The 15,666-nt window shown below is 44.9% G+C and overlaps 1 protein-coding gene across 16 annotated transcripts in view; it reads left to right on the forward strand.

The window, feature by feature from the left end:
- The window catches only part of CADPS (calcium dependent secretion activator), a 206,313-nt gene that overhangs the window by 67,873 nt on the left and 122,774 nt on the right, over positions 1–15,666 (forward strand). For all 16 annotated transcript variants that reach the window (XM_086846973.1, XM_086846974.1, XM_086846981.1 and 13 more), the window contains exons 4-6: positions 2,133–2,213; positions 7,074–7,310; positions 9,557–9,678. In XM_086846973.1, coding sequence (XP_086703099.1) covers positions 2,133–2,213; positions 7,074–7,310; positions 9,557–9,678 — 440 coding nt within the window. The remainder of the gene's footprint in view (positions 1–2,132; positions 2,214–7,073; positions 7,311–9,556; positions 9,679–15,666) is intronic.

Raw genomic sequence — 15,666 nt, forward strand, 5'->3', positions numbered from 1 at the left:
TAGCAACTGTTGCACCAGTGTAGATAGTCTCTGCAGGGCAGGCAGAGAACTAATGTGGTTGCGGGTAGACGTATGAAAACATCTAATTTACCAGCAGGCAGTTGGGTAATGATCAGTTGAGAATTACAAATTACGTAAATCATGTGTTTGTGGCATGCTGCTGAAGAAAAGCCCAGTGCATATGACAAATCATGTACATATTGAAATATATAATACTTTTCACATTTAATTGACTGGGGCAACCTTATGATTTATATCTTTGCTTTATTCACAGCACACCCATAACATAGTCATAATGCAGAATGAAACTAATTCATTTTCTCTTTGACTTTTAAAATAATTTATTTATTTGGCTGTCAAGTACTTGAATATAAAGTGGGCATGTGACAGATAATAAATAGCTGATTCTCTAGTTAAGAAATTGAGTTTTAATGATATTAAGGTCTGTGTTGCCTTACTTGGTCTTGCTTAGCTGGCATGCCTCACACTTGCACCTTGCCTTATTTTACAAGCAAAGTATGTTTTATGGGTACCAGCTTTACTCTCTTAATGGCCTTATATAACTATATATATTCATAACTATATATAACTATAAATATATATAGAGAGAGTGTTATGGCTGTGTAAAATATACTGTGGTTGCTCTGATGGCAGCAGGAGCCCTTCCTAGGCATAAGAGGAGACAGTGGCTGAGCTGTTGGGCTGCTGCTCTTAGTCACAAGAGATCTTCTGGGAGGTGCCAGGAGGACAGGCAGGGGCTGTCTCATTAGTACCATTCTGTAGAAAACAAGAAGAAAATGTTATTTTGGCTGCTACAGACTAGAATTGCCTTCCTAAAGATCAGTTTTCATCATGGAGCTATCATGCAGAATCATTGAAAATACAGCCTGGAAAGATTTTTTTTTTGTTTCTTTTAAATACCAGGCTTGGCATCACTACTTAATCTTGGGAAACCCAGCCCTAGAAAGCAATACCTTACCCATTCTACCACTGCCACAGAGACTTCCTAGGCTGCTTGTTGGCTCCTAAGAAAAATAGTTTCTGCATTCAGATCTGTCTTTGACACCTGTAGAATGACTGGAAAACATCTGCACAATCAAGATGGTGCAGAAAGCATGGAGCAGTTTGTTGGCTCATTATCCTACTGCAAAATCAACCCTCCTCCACAGCAACATCCTCAATTTCTAAATTTAGCTCCTGAGTTATTTTGGGTAGTGTGTGATTAACCTCAATTACTGTAGCTCAGATAGGATTCACATAATGCCCCCTCTTTCAGAATTGCAAAGAAAGGGAAATCTTGCTCTGTACATTTCCTACCCTTAATGAAGCAGCTCTGAGAGGTGCTTCCACAGGGGTGCAGGATAGTTGTGAGATACATTTTTTCATGGAGACACTAACAGAGGCAGCTGATCCTGAAAGGTGCTGATAATCCATGGCTCAGTACTGGTGCTGGGATCAGGAATATCAAGATGAACCACACCAGCAGGTTACGTCATGTAGCTGGTGTGAATGAAATCATTGAAGCTTCAATGGATTTGGATCACAGTCAGGACACTTTGTAGTTTTCCTGAATTAAATCCAGAACAAAGGCTTTCAAAAGCTAATAAAAAATATGCTTTCCGTCAATCTCAGCCATCTCATTGTTGGCTCTCTGGAAAATCAGTGGTGAAGCAGAAATAGCACCTGCACCTGTGCAGATCTGCACAAGTGTGTGTGGCAGAGGCGAGGGATGTGCAGGCAGAGGAGGAGATGCCGTGGAAAGTGATGGGGTGGGGGCAATGTGGTGTTTCAGCTGATCCAGTGAGCACCAACAGATGAGCTCATCATTCATCAGGCTGAGAATCAGAACTTTTGTCATCACTATAGCTGTAACAGACTACACTGCACCAGACTGCCTCAAGGTGAGGGTGGTTGGCCCCAGGAGGCAGCAGGGCAGGCTTCAAAAACTCTCTTGGATTGTTGAACATTGCTTTTGTCCTTTGTGGGGGCTTCTGTTCCAGAATGTGGCCCCTCACCACTCGCTCTGTCTATCAACAATGTGGCACAGGTGGTCAGCCTGAAGAACTGAACTGCTCCTAAAGGTGTTGCATTGGTTAATTTTTCACCTTGATTTGCCTTTTGTTTCTGTACAGCTGGACAACCCTGATGAGCAAGCAGCGCAGATCAGACGCGAGTTAGATGGACGTCTCCAAATGGCAGAACAAATTGCCAAGGTAAAAAAAAGTCTACTGTTATTAATAACTTCATTTAGGAATATACAAGGAGTTTGATGCAGCCCTCAAGTCCTGTCATTCTCTTACGGGTTTCTTCTCACAGTAATTACAAGTTAAAAATGATCGGATTTTTAGCTGCAAACAAAACAAGATGAAGCTGTTTTGATGTGCATGTACTGGACTGTCCTGACGAGCTGGGATAGTTTAGCTACCTGAAAAATCCCTTGTGAATCCTCCAAGGTGTCACATTTCTATGCTAGACAATAGGGTGGATGGTGGTGTGTAAAAAAGGAGCCAGGAATAGTCCTAATGTGATTTGTGTTGTTTGCTGGACTGATGGGAGCCACAATTTCCTGCCTGTAGGTAAATGCTGCCTCAATAAAGGTCTTCCAGATGTATTGTCCCAAAGAAGTTCACACTGTGCATGAGAGCAGTCAGACCATCATTGCCCCCTACAAGCATTGCTGCTGTTTGGAGCAGTAGGCACAGGACCTCCAAACAGCTTTGATAACCAAGCACTCAGCTAATCTCCCTAGAGACCCCTCTGTAAGGAGCCATCTCCTAGGAGCAAATCACAGCCTCACACAGGGCAGGTTCACATGGCCTCCAAAGGACCAGAGATGATGGAGAGGATCCTGTTGACATCAGTATGGCTGAGTTTTATCCTTGCCTCTAATCAGATGCTCTGAGTCACTGATAAAGCCCTAATGGGGCTGAAGTCATTTGGAATGATCTATCTGGCTGTTCTTGATAATCAAGAAACCATTACTACAAGGCAAAAAAAAAGATCTAATCAGAGAGACAAACTCAGTCTAGGGGCCTGCCTTTCAGCAGCAGTCCTCCCAGCACTGAGCTGTGCCCAAATTAGGATTTTTTTATAAGAATGGTAATATCAGAGCTGTTTGCAACCACACTGATATGCCTGGGTGTGAAAAGCAGAGCATATTGATTTATAGTCAGGCATTAACAATGGTGCTGGTGAAGCCTGCACAGCTCCTCCTCACTAGCACCTCTGTTAAACATCTGCTGCTGTTTTGGCTTTGGGGATGGTTTTCCCCACTTCACAGATAAAATTAGTGAGATGGCCAAGGACCACATGGCCAATCAAAGGTGCAGCAAAACAGCAAACTGACTGTAGCTCTTGTTTAGCATTTGTCCCTTTACCACTTCATTCTTGTCAAGAAAACCTACAGTATTTATTTGCTGTGAAATGTAAGCCTCTGCACTGAGTGCAGCTGCTCTGGTTCTGAGATGGGTAGCCAGGCCCTGAGTGCCAGAAAAAGATTGCCTGGTTTTGTTATTTCATTTTCTCTCTATGGCATGTAGAACAACAATATGCATGATTCAGTAGCAGCCAGCAGAAGCTGCAGCTTCATGAATTATTTTTTGCAAATGAGAATTTTCCATTTCCATTCTTCCCCCAAGGATGCTGAAAACAAACCATGACACTGCTGGCTGTCCGAGAGAGAGTCAGGGGGAAACTCCTCAACATAACCTGACATATCAATGTGCAGAATTCAACCTTCAAACTACAACACTGCAGCTTGGAGGGTGGTTTAGAGTAAAAGGTACTTTCCTGCATTTCAGTAGGCAGCTAGGGATATTTAATCTCCGTCATGTTACTGCAGCAGACTTTCTCTTCAGAATGTCAGGTCCCACCAGCATCTGCCTGCGAGAAACCTTGTTCTTTCAGATCCATGAATACTGTATTTTGGAGGCATCCAAATGACCTTTTGAATCCTTTTCTGTAGCCACCTTTCTGGGCAGGGCTGCTTTCCCTGTAACAGAGGGCAGGTTCACAATTCAGCTCGGTGAAAGGATAGGATTTCCATTTTTATCTCCAATTTGCAGCTTTCAATACAGATTTTCTGCACAGGGAGTCTTACAGTGCTTGTGAAACCAGCACTGAGGTGTCTGTCGTAGAGATTCCATTCTCAAGGCACATTAATGCCTCGTTGATAAATTAAGAAATTCAGACTAGGGCATTTGCACTTCAGAGGCAGCAAAGACTGTGGAGTCTTATGGGACCAGTGGCTCTGCAAGGCTTTGTCTGAGCTGTTGTGTGACCTTGAATAAGCCACTGTTCATGCCAGCTTTCCTGCCTCTGGACACCAGGACACAGCTCTGGGTCTTTCTGCCTTCCCATGTGCCCAGGACAGTGCAGTTCAGTGCAGCACTGGGGCAGTCTGGGCAAGGTCTCCCACTGAGCTCCATCAAAGCACATCAGCCCAGCCTTGGAGCCAGGTGGCTTGAGGATCACGCTCTGTGGCAAGCAGATGTTTTAAAGCTGAATCTGGACAGGATTTTCAGTCTGCATGTTGTACTTTTCCAGTGGCTAAATAGAGCAGCGTTACAGCTGAGAGCTTAGTGATGCCAAGGCAGACATTTGTTTTTCTCTGCAGCAGCAAGGACTCTGCTGTTCTGTGGTGCCTTTTCTCCTTCCCAGTCACCTGGCCTCAAGGACAAGGAGGAGCACGTGTGGGGGCAACTAAATGAGACCTTGTGGTGACACTGGGGTGTCTGTCTGGGGCTGGACCCACTCTGATCCTACAGAGGTCATTCCTCAATATCTTACCTCTGCCCCTCTCCATATTCCTGATCCTCTCTCTGCCCCCAGTGCATGAGGAGGTGACTAATGCTCTTTCTTGCTCTTGTCTGCATCTCATGATAGTGCCCTACTCCAGAATTCCCCCCAGTTTTATCTCCAGTCTGATGGGTGACTTGAGACCACATCTGCATCTCTGCATTTCCAGCATCAGTTAAACAGTCCCAGTTAAACTGGGACTGTGTTATGCAGCACTTCAAACTACATTTTTAGCCTTAATACAGGAAGTTGCTGGTGGCACACAGTGAAATGTCTCAGTCCTTGCTGCACTGCTGAAAAGGTTTGTGAGGGCAGTGCCAAAATTGCAGTCCCTGGAGAGATGGATAAGAGCAGGATAAAAAAGCAATAATGTCTGAACATCATTGCTGCAGCAGTAGCTCTCAAAATCCACAAAACAGTTGTTTGTTGTTTGTTTTTTATTTTTTTTTTTCCTGGGGGTGACTTGCAACTTATATAATGCACAGACAATACAGGAGGCTGATTAGGTAGTTTATTTCACTTTAAGTCTAATTTACATGAGGGAATTGCTTCCCAAGATTGAGGCTGGAAACAGATGACTATGCTTCAGCTGCTTGGTGTGAGTGCTCTGTGAGCTCTGCTTGTAGTGGTAAGACCTTGAGGACAGATGCAAGAATTAGTGCAGAGGAGAACTCTTTCAGCAGCCTGATGACAGTCTTCTAGAAGAAACATGACCTTGTTTTCTTTTCTAGCACACATTTTACAAATGGCTTTTTACAATGTTGTGAGTTGCCACCGAGATTGTTTGCACATCAGCCTTGTTTTCCCTGGCTGCAGGTGCTGCCTCACTGTCTTACACCTTGCACAATGTCTCATAGCCCACTGAGAGACATTCCAGTCCTGAGCATGTTCAGGCCATGGAAAGGATTGTCAGAAGATGTAGGGCTCAGGCCAGTGATGGGCAGCAGTTCAAATGAGAGCATGCATTGGGGAATATCATATTTTGCTCTCACTGTCACCATTGGTTTTGGGGTTTAAATTTCGTGTTGACAGCAAGCACTGGAGGATCTCACAGTGAAAGTTTGTCTCCTTGTGGGGAGGCTCAGGCCTTGGCAAGTAGTGGAAAGGATGTATTACCCCTTCTTCCAGTTAGGTCCAAACATTCCTGCTCACACATGGCTGGTTTTCCCTCTTTGGGCTCCTTTCAACCTAGAAACCTGATGAAGCAACTGCTCAGAAGTGTTTTAAAAAGAGCTGGCACAATTGGAAGACTGGAAAACAAATTTCTTACTGTCAGCATTCTCTGAATCCTTAATAAGTTGTTGTTGATCACAAAGTTCAGTTGAGATCTTGTCTGGAATGTTTGTTACTGAGAATACATCCATAGGAAAAGGCCCATTTGCAGATAGAAAAGTCAGTGAAATGCAAGTGCATGCAAGATACAGGAAAGTTGGACAAGTACCAAGCAGTAATTCTATGAGAAACTAGCAATAATGTTTCTACATTACTCAGGGGGAAGCTGTAATTTGTCATCTGGTTTGTAGGAGTTCCCTGCTCACAAACCTCTGCAGATGCTTGTCCTAGGGTGACTTTATGATGCTTGTATCCCCAGTCATCATTTCTGTTTGTGCTGGATGTTAGGTTCTGCACCTTTAGCACTGGTTCTGAGAGCAAAGTGGGGAGAAGAAGCCGCAGTTTGTTTTCAGAAATGGCACTCACTGCTCCACATTCCTCTCCAGACTCTGCTGTCCGGACAGCGGGAGAGAGCTCTCTTTGGAATTTAGTTAGTTTTTAGCTAGCTGAGGCAGAGAAGTTCCCCAGACTGTGGCTTTTCTTTTTCTTGGAACTGATGGGCCCTGCTCTGCACTAAAAACCCAGAAAGACACCAGGATCTCACACCTATGGCCCACCAGGGCCTGGGACACACAGCATTTTCCAGCACAGGAGGGACTGATAAGAGACTGAGCAAGCCCAGCTACACCCCACAACAAGGACTTTCTCAATTTGCCATCTCTTCAGAACAGTGAGAGGTTTTATTATTTAATATTATTCATTTGTTATGCTTGTGAATACTTTGCTTGTTAAATAAACAGGTTTTTTCCACTTTTCTTCAAGGAAATCTTTTCCTGAACCAGCCGGGAGAGGAGCTGCTTGAATCTGCTTTCTAGAGGGACCCCTTTGGAAGTTTCCTTCCAAACTTGCCCTAAACCAGTGCTCTTGGGGAATTCTCCCACTGCATCAAGTGGTTGTTGATTGTCACAAACATTCATTCTGTTGTGTTTGTTTCCAAATCCAAGGAGCGCAAGTTTCCCAAGTTTGTGTCCAAAGAAATGGAGAACATGTACATTGAGGAGCTGAAGTCATCTGTCAATCTCCTGATGGCAAACTTGGAGAGCATGCCTGTGTCTAAAGGAGGCTCCGAGTTCAAGCTGCAGAAGCTGAAACGTAGCCACAACACCTCAATAATTGACATGGGAGAGGAAAATGAGAACCAGCTTTCCAAGTCAGACGTCGTGTTGTCATTCTCCCTGGAGGTAAGCTACGTGCACACAACAGGATGAAGAGTTCATGGGAGTAAAAAGTGCAACAGCCAACTTCTGCTCAGTTCATATTTAGGTTAGGTGGAGAGAGGTGAGTAGAAATCACTCTCTGTTTACTGGAAGCTTTGCCTGTGATTAAATACTGTGTCCATTCTGGTGTCTTACCACCTTGTTGGAACAATCTGTGTGATATTTTTTCCATTTCCACTGTCTGGCATTTTCTGATGATGTTGTATCAAATGGCTCAGAAATCTGCATCATTAACTGATCTCTTCATGCAGTTTGTTACTGAGTGTAGCCCAGTAACCCTGAACCTGTATTGTCCCCAAAACCATTACAATAATGCAAAACTGTAAATATCAGCATGTTGAACTATTGCCAGCTAGAAGGGTTGCTGTATTTCCCTGGGAGAATTGCTTCCTCTTTGAAGAATTGAGAAAAATTCCTGGGGTTTGAATTCACCCAACAGATTGGTTTGCAGTTTGTGTGGAAATACTGTGCTGTGCTGGGTTGCTCTTTGCTCTCTGTTGCATGCTGACTTTCTGCTCAGCGCTGTGTTGAGCAGTTTGCCTGTGCAGCCCAGGGCTAGGCAGGGTGCTGCTGCTGCCTCTGACTCGGGCTGCCTCAGTCCTGGAGCAGTGTTGTACAGTAGCTGCTTTCAGCCAACTCAGTTGTTTTGTGCAAACACATTTGTGGTCTATTTGTGGGCATATTTACTTCAAGGAGTCACCAGCTCACCCGCACAGAATTGTTGTTGTCTGTCAATGAGTGGGTTTATGTTACATTGTCAAAACAGCTACCAGGATGGAGTCAAAAATGTAGGATGCAGAAAAATCAGAAAATTCTATTTTTGTGTCGTTTCCTGTTTATTTATCTTCCTAGGGCATCTCTTGTTATACATACCATGCTAATGCAAAACTTAACAGCTGTAGTTGTCCAGTCTCAGAATTTAACTCACTAGGTGTCTGAAACCATTTTATAGTATTCAGTTCCGTTTATTTAAAAGTGGGGCTGTGAACCCAGAGATGGTACCTTCAAGAGCAGCATCAGATAAGGCTCCAAGCATTCCCATGTAGAGGAGCAGGGAACTATGACAGAGCAGCATCCCCCTGTTGCAGAAGCTGTGCAGTGTGTACAGCTGTGTGTGAAGGGACACCCTTACAGCAGTGTCACAAATGCTCTGCTCCAGCTGAATCCCATCTGGGGGCAAGTCAAAGCCCAGCACTGACTTCAGCAGCTGGCAGCTCTGGGCACTGCTCAGTGCACAAAACTCCTGCTGCAAGAAAGCTTTTACTAAAAATGTGCATTCATCAGAGGGTTTGGGGAGCTTGGTGTGCCAGGGAGAGGATCCTGAGCTCCAGACAGATCAGAAGACCTGAGGAGAGGAATTTTAAACCCCTGTGTATATACTACATAAATAGCTGTAATAAAACATGAACAGAAACTCCCACAGTGATTCTTGTAGAAATGTTTAAGGTGTGTGGTTAATGGGATTAATCACCTTTAAAAAAAATTAATTACCTTCAAGAAACTTAGGCGGTGATTTCTTAATTAGAAAGATTTTGTATAAGCAAGATGAAGAAAGATTTTCTTTTTTTTTTTTTTTTACCAGAGCTGTAGAGTGGACAAGGGGCAGCAGTTTTAAACTGGAAGAGGGTAGATCTAGATTGAGTATAAGAAAGAAAATAGTTTCTATGAGGGTGATAGGACATGGGAAAAGGGAACAACAGGGACATAGGTGTTTCATCCTTGGAATTTTTTAAGATCAGGTTGGATGGTGCTCTGAGCAACCTGATCTACTGACAGACATCCCTGCTTCAGCATGGGGAGTGGACCAGATGATCTTCAAATGTCAACCCCAAACTATTCTATGATTAATATGGAAAATAGGCTTTTGACACAAGTTGAGTAGTTGTGTGGGTTTTTTTTTTCTGGATTTCACTTTCACATTAAGGCACTTCTAGATGGGGCAGGACCATGTCTGTGAAGCCCATCTCCTGAAGCTTGGTACAGCCCTGGACACCCAAGAGTTTCAGGGAGCCCATGGGCAGTCAGAGGGAACCCTGGTCTCCATACAGACCTGGCTGGCTGCCACAGTCCCCACTCAGGCTGGGCAGTGCCACGGTCCCTGAGCATCCAGCAGCACGTGAAGGACCCCAGCACTGGCTGACCAGTGGGTTCAGCAGCCACAGCAGGGTCTGAAGGAGGCTGCTCCTCTTACATTTCTCCTCTGCCTGCAGGTTGTCATCATGGAGGTGCAGGGGCTGAAGTCGCTGGCCCCCAACCGCATCGTGTACTGCACCATGGAAGTTGAAGGTGGGGAGAAGCTGCAGACGGACCAGGCTGAAGCCTCAAAGCCAACGTAAGCCTTGATTTGCTCTTTGGTCTCTTCACCACACTCTCCTCTGCCCAGTCACTGCAGATAGCTCTGGCTCCTGCATGGTGAGGGCAGGGGGAACTCTCAGAAGTAGAGGAGAAACGTGGCCTTCCACACATGCAGAGTGTTGTCCTGCAGCTGAGAGTGGCACATAAGCCCTGATTGAGGGGAATAAAGTGTTAATGAGAGGCTTATGTCTCGTGTAGCCACAGAGAGATAAATTTGTGCCTATACTTAAGTGCTTTACTAAATAGGGATGTAGTTAAGCATGTGCTTAGATAAGTACTTGTCTGAGAGTCCATCTGAACTGGTGCCATCAGGTATAGGTACATTATCTTGTTCTCACTGTCATGATTTTGGCAGTCCTACAAGAAAGAGAACAGCTGGCAGGGACACAGTCTGGCAGCCACAGCCAGAGGTGGAGGAGAGGATCTGGGAAAAGCTTCAAATGACTCAGTTAAAGCTTTATCTGGGGCCTCTCTGGCCCAGTCCTGTTCAAGGGCAGAGTCTTGTTCTGTCCTCTTCCACCTTGTCCCCAAATCCCCACTTTTGAACCCACACTTGGCTTTCTTTTGTCTTACCTGGGTGTTATTAAGTGTCTACCAGTAGTGATTGGCCTTTGTTATTTGGAAGGAGAAAATGATGAATGGCTTATTTCCTTTCCTATTTATGGGATTAGTTAACTTGAAACATTATGGATTTAAGTCAGTTTTTCTCTGGATGACTGCAGAGATTTCACACTTAAATTAAATTCTCAGTGTGCTTCCTCACAGTGGAGAATTGCTAAGGTGGTATGAGGCCTCCTGCAGGAGTAGGGAGCAGTGCTGTTGTGCTCATGTCCCATTCCCAGTGGCCAGCCCTCAGAGCTGCTTTGCCAGGAGCTTCCCAAGCTCGTGGAAGGAAATCCAGAACCACCTGGCTGCAGGAGATGGGAGTGCACAAGCTCTGCAGGCAGCTCTGGAGCAGTGGATGCAGGCAGGACAGAGCAGAGACAAGGTCAGGCTGCCTTCCCTCTGTCACTCTCCTCCCACATAGGCGCAGAAATTGCTGGTGCCTCATGCCCTTTGCTGCATCAGAGCAGCAGGAATCTGCAGTAAGCAGTTCAAAAACAATATTCCCAATCAGGAAAAGTGCTAGAGCCTGGCTGACTTTTCAAAATGCTTTGAAATCTGCTTTAGAGAAGGAAGGAAGGAAGAGAGCTGTGCTTAGAGCAAAATTTCCATGAGAACTTACAATTGTCACTATTTTAGGTATTCTTACTGCTTCAGTGGAGAAAGTTGGGCTTTATTTAGGGGAAATTGCTACTATTCATACTGAAAAAGCACACTTCTCCTGGGTTACGTGTGCTTCTTTAGATTGGTCTGTTCATCCCCCTTTTGCACACAGCTCTGCCCTTCCATGCACAGGTGTTCTTACTGCAAGATGTAGGGCCATTTCTATGAGAATTGTTTTGAAAATAAGACCTGCAGGAGTAAACTCTTTAATTGAGTGGATCATTTTATTATAATTAAATGTACAGTGTCTGGGCATGAAGCCATCAGCCCTCAAGAAAATGCGGCCAACACTGAGTGCTGCGGTGTGATAAAAGTTATGCAAGTCCATCACATTCATCCTCTCTCTGCACTGGCTTCCTGTAGAGGTGTGAGCCAGGCTTAAAGACTTCTGGATTGCTCCAGCACTTGGGCTAGAAATGGCTTAGGAGGAGAGTAGGTTTGACAGTTGTATTCCTAGAGGGAATTTTTTTTTGAACTTTTCATTCCAGAACCAAAGACCAGCCAAGGCTCTAGAATAACCTTCACAGAACCCAGAGGCCATCACAAAATGCTTGTCCTTCTTTCCTCTCTGAGTTAGAGGTGTTTCTTTCACCTTGCTTCCCCTCCCAGGTGCTGCAGCAGAGATACAGGAAACCAAAGCTGTGTGAAAGCAATTTACTGTACCTAAGTTCTCCTCTCAAGAAGGAAAGAGAATGAATCAGATGTGACATGTTTGTCATCTTGCTTAATACAAGACTTGAAGGCCCTCAGGTACTCTGGTGATGGAGGGCAGTGATAGAAACAGCTTACACATATTGGAGCATTTTTTGAGCAGTGCTGTCTTAGAAACAAAGGATTTATGGCCAGGCAGAGCAGCCTTCTGAGGTCTTAGTTTAGATGCCAACATTGGTCTCACTGAGGTCATTCACACCTGTTTTCTTCTGTATTTTTGTAATAAGCAAACCACCCCTAAAGAAAGGAGCGGCTCAGTGAAGGCATGAGGGGCTGCTGGCTGCCCAGCATCCAAGGATTTGTGTGCTTTGGCAGGGAATGCTGCCTGGCCTTGGGGTGAAGAATGCTTGGGGATTTTGGACCTCAGCACTATGAAACTGTAAACATTGAAGCAAGTTATCTCTGTACATCCCAGAAGTTTTATGTCTCAGAGGCTCAAAAAACGTGGGTTAAGCACCCATGCTCAGAATATGCAGTGAATGCTGTTCTGGAAATAGGCAGAATTTTTAAACTGCCAGTCTTGAAACTGTTTGAAATTCACCTTTGCCATTGTCTGGAGGCTCTACAGGCTACAAGATTTCTCACAAGCATCAGGGGATAAAAATTACATTTTAATAATAAGATTCACTGGAAGACTTCACTTTTCTATGACAGCCCTGTGTCCTGGGGTGGGGAATGTTAGGGGCCACTTAACTTTGTAGGACATCTTTGCACCTAACTCATGGAGTTGTTCACTGTATTCTCACATGTCCTTGAAATGCCAGCCCTCAGCTGGAGCACCCAAGTCACAGCACATTGCTGATGGTGGCTGCTCTTCAACTCAGTGTCATACCAGGGCTTCCAGCCCAGCTTCCACATCTCTGACAGCAAAAGGCAGTTCACCAGCCAGGGAAGAATTTCCAAAAGCACTGGTCTAGGTCTGTGACAGATACTTCTTTCATCTTTCTGGTGTAAAACTAGCAGTTTTTGAGAAGAAAATATCTTAGTGACTTTGAAGCTTGAATCCCAATTGCAGATCTTGAGAGAGGCAGGGCAGCAGCAGGGTTAGCAGCCACACATGGCCAGCAATCAGATGAGTTATGTGCAAGGAGTGTGGTTTTTGGGACAACAGTAAATACTGGCCTTCTATTTCTTCTCAGGCTTCATGTTTGATTCCTGACATTTTAAGCCCAATCCCTTCATGTGAGGATTATCTGCCTCAGTGCAGATGCAGGGGATGGCACAGTTCTAGAAAAAAACAGGTCTGAAATAGCAAGGTTTATTTCAGATCAGGCTTGCAGTGTTTTACTAGTAGTGCTTTTAATAAGTTGTGTAAGAAGAAGCTTTTGTGTATTATGCTCTAACACACAGATGTCTCTAAAAGATATTTCAAATCCCAGTGTGAGAAGGATTTTGCTGCTTTTCATGCTGGAACTGTATTCTTGCAGATGTTTGTGGGGTTTATATCTCTCCCCCCCTGCCCTGCATACTGGCCTGTGGTCTGCCCTCTGCATGTCTCCAAAATGCCCTTCCAGGAGCTGTGTTAGTAGTGCTGCTGTTTGTGCAGCCTGGGAACTGTCAAGGGTTGTCAAGGGGCTTGGGAATAGCACAAAAGATCCAGCCACAACCCCCCCTGTCCTAAAGTTTCTAGAGAAGCTGCTGGGTATATTTAAAGAGTGACATAAACAGTGCTCATGGTCAGCATCTTACATCACCTTTCTCTGATGTGAGCAGAACAAAAGAAGAGACCCAAACGACAGCAAGGGCCTGTGTGCCTTGTGAATAAATGCTATAGGTTCTGGACTTATTTTGGCACCCAGATAATTCATATTTTCTCCTCTATCACAGCAGTGAAAATTGGGTGTTGCTGCATTGAAGTGAGCTGAATCATTTGTGGTAAAAGCAATAAATACTGCTGAGGGAAGAATCTGGCCAACCTGTGCATTTGACATGCCTGGAAGGGAGAGGGGTGTGGGCTGCTCCTCTGGAAGTGTTTTCATTTTGAGGTTATATATCCCCCTAGCAGAGCAGTCTTTTCAGTCCTAGTGTAAGGGTTGTGCAGTAGCTCAGAGAATGAAAGGTGAGGATGGAGCTTGTTGTGTTCTGAAGGAGGAAAGACCATTCTTCATTGTTTGAGATTTTTTTCCATGTTGTTTTCTTCAGCATGTGCTGTAGGGCAGTGCTGGAGAAAGGACACTCAGTGGCTCTCATCTGACTCCATCCAATGTCTCACGTTTGTCATGACCAAGGGCTTCAGCCTTGTGCCCTTTCCTGAAATTCACTCTTGATAAAGTAATGTCTTTGGTAAACTTCTAAACCTTTCCTATCTCCTTTCCCTTAGCCACCTCCCTAGGATATGGAGGTGTTTGGTTTTATCTTTGTGCTTGCTCTGCTGCTGTTCCCTGATTTGTTTCAAGGTGCTGTGACAGCTCTGCTGCTTATCTCTGCTGCAGCAGGCTGCCCTTGTTCCCTGCACCAAACCTCCAAGCTTATCACTCAGGCAGAGTTTTTGTTTCAAATTGGTGTGCCACATCCATCAGAACCCTCTGCCTGACCATGAAGAGGGACAGGACCTGCACAGCATCCTTCCTCAGTGCTGTTTAGTCACCTTCTCCTGCTCGGAGATGGGCACTGAGCAGCAAAGGGAGAAGCTTTGTGGGAAGGGAGGCTGGCAAGCAGGGATGCTTTCTCTGCAGAGGGGGAAAATCTGGTCTTTTCATTCAGGAATCCCCTGCCTCAGGGCCTGGAGTTTGAAGTGATGCCCAGTGGCTTTGCACAGAGAGGACTGTGATAGGAGTGTTCTGTTGCAGTCAGTGTTTTGCTGCCGCCTTGGGAGATGCTGTGAACACTCCCCCATGGTAAAATGAGAAAAGTCCTTCCAAGTTGCATAAATTCCAAATGAATATTCCATATTCCATACATCTAATTTGACTCTGCTATAGTAAAGGGTTTTATGTTGATGTGAGTAAGAGTAGAGTTTAATTCTTGGTGTGCCTCCCTCAGCACAGTTGTTGTTGCCAGGCCTGGTAGGTCTCTTCCAGACATGGCAGAACTCAGGCACAGGTCCTGTGTGGCTACACAGTTTTAAGTAAATGTTCATATTTAGGTTTGCATGCTTAGCTAAGCCCTGTGTAAGCAAAATTCATGATGCTGGGTAAAAAACAAAGCAGAAGGAAATTTTAGGAAGTAGCTGCTTTTTCTTGCTTTTTTTCCCTCCTCCTCCTCCTTTTAATTGGCTTCAGCATTAGATATAAGCTGTCTTAATTACCCACCCTGATTGGATTGCTTTTCCAGTTACATTACTTCATTTCACAGCTGTGCAGATGTTTGCAGCTCTTTCTCCTTAGGACATCTCTGGGAGCCCTAGTAATGTGTTAAAGCAGGTGACAGGGTACAGAAAACATCAGACACCATTGTTTGTGAAATACAGTCTGTGTTCCTGGGGTAAGGCTCTGAGCAGAGGGTCAGTCTGCCCCAAGGCATCTGTTGGGGAAATGTCACCCTGGAGAGGTCTTCAGCTTTGGTCTCTGTGAGTGTGGTGCAGATGCCATGAGCCTGTGATGCTGCTGGGCTAAGAGGTGAAAATGACAGGGACAGGAACTTCAGGGCAGCTGCTTTCAGCCCCCATGCCTAAGGCTGAAGGGTACAATGTGGTGTCCACATTTTCTTCACTTACAGCTATTTAGAATGCCTAGGAGAGTTTTCTGATGGGACTGTGCATGACTTTGCACCTGAAGGTAAGATAACCTGATATTGTCTTGGTTTCACCTGCTCCTCAAGGCCTCTTTTGTGTGACAGTATTTCCATAATGCTCCTGAGATTTATGGCGTGATGTTCCCATTTCTGAAAGTGGAGGCTGTGGACAAGTCATTAAGCACAGCAAAAACTGCACTAAAAGGTTATTACCCGAGTGCAAGTATGTGATCTGTTATGGGAGGTCTTCATGCAAATGATTTACTACCCTTTTTAATTAGGAATTCAGAACCTTCTCTGATGTTCCCTCAAAGCT

Source organism: Cyanistes caeruleus, chromosome 11, assembly GCF_971803275.1.
Source record: "Cyanistes caeruleus chromosome 11, bCyaCae1.hap1.1, whole genome shotgun sequence".
Taxonomy (NCBI): Eukaryota; Metazoa; Chordata; class Aves; order Passeriformes; family Paridae; genus Cyanistes; species Cyanistes caeruleus.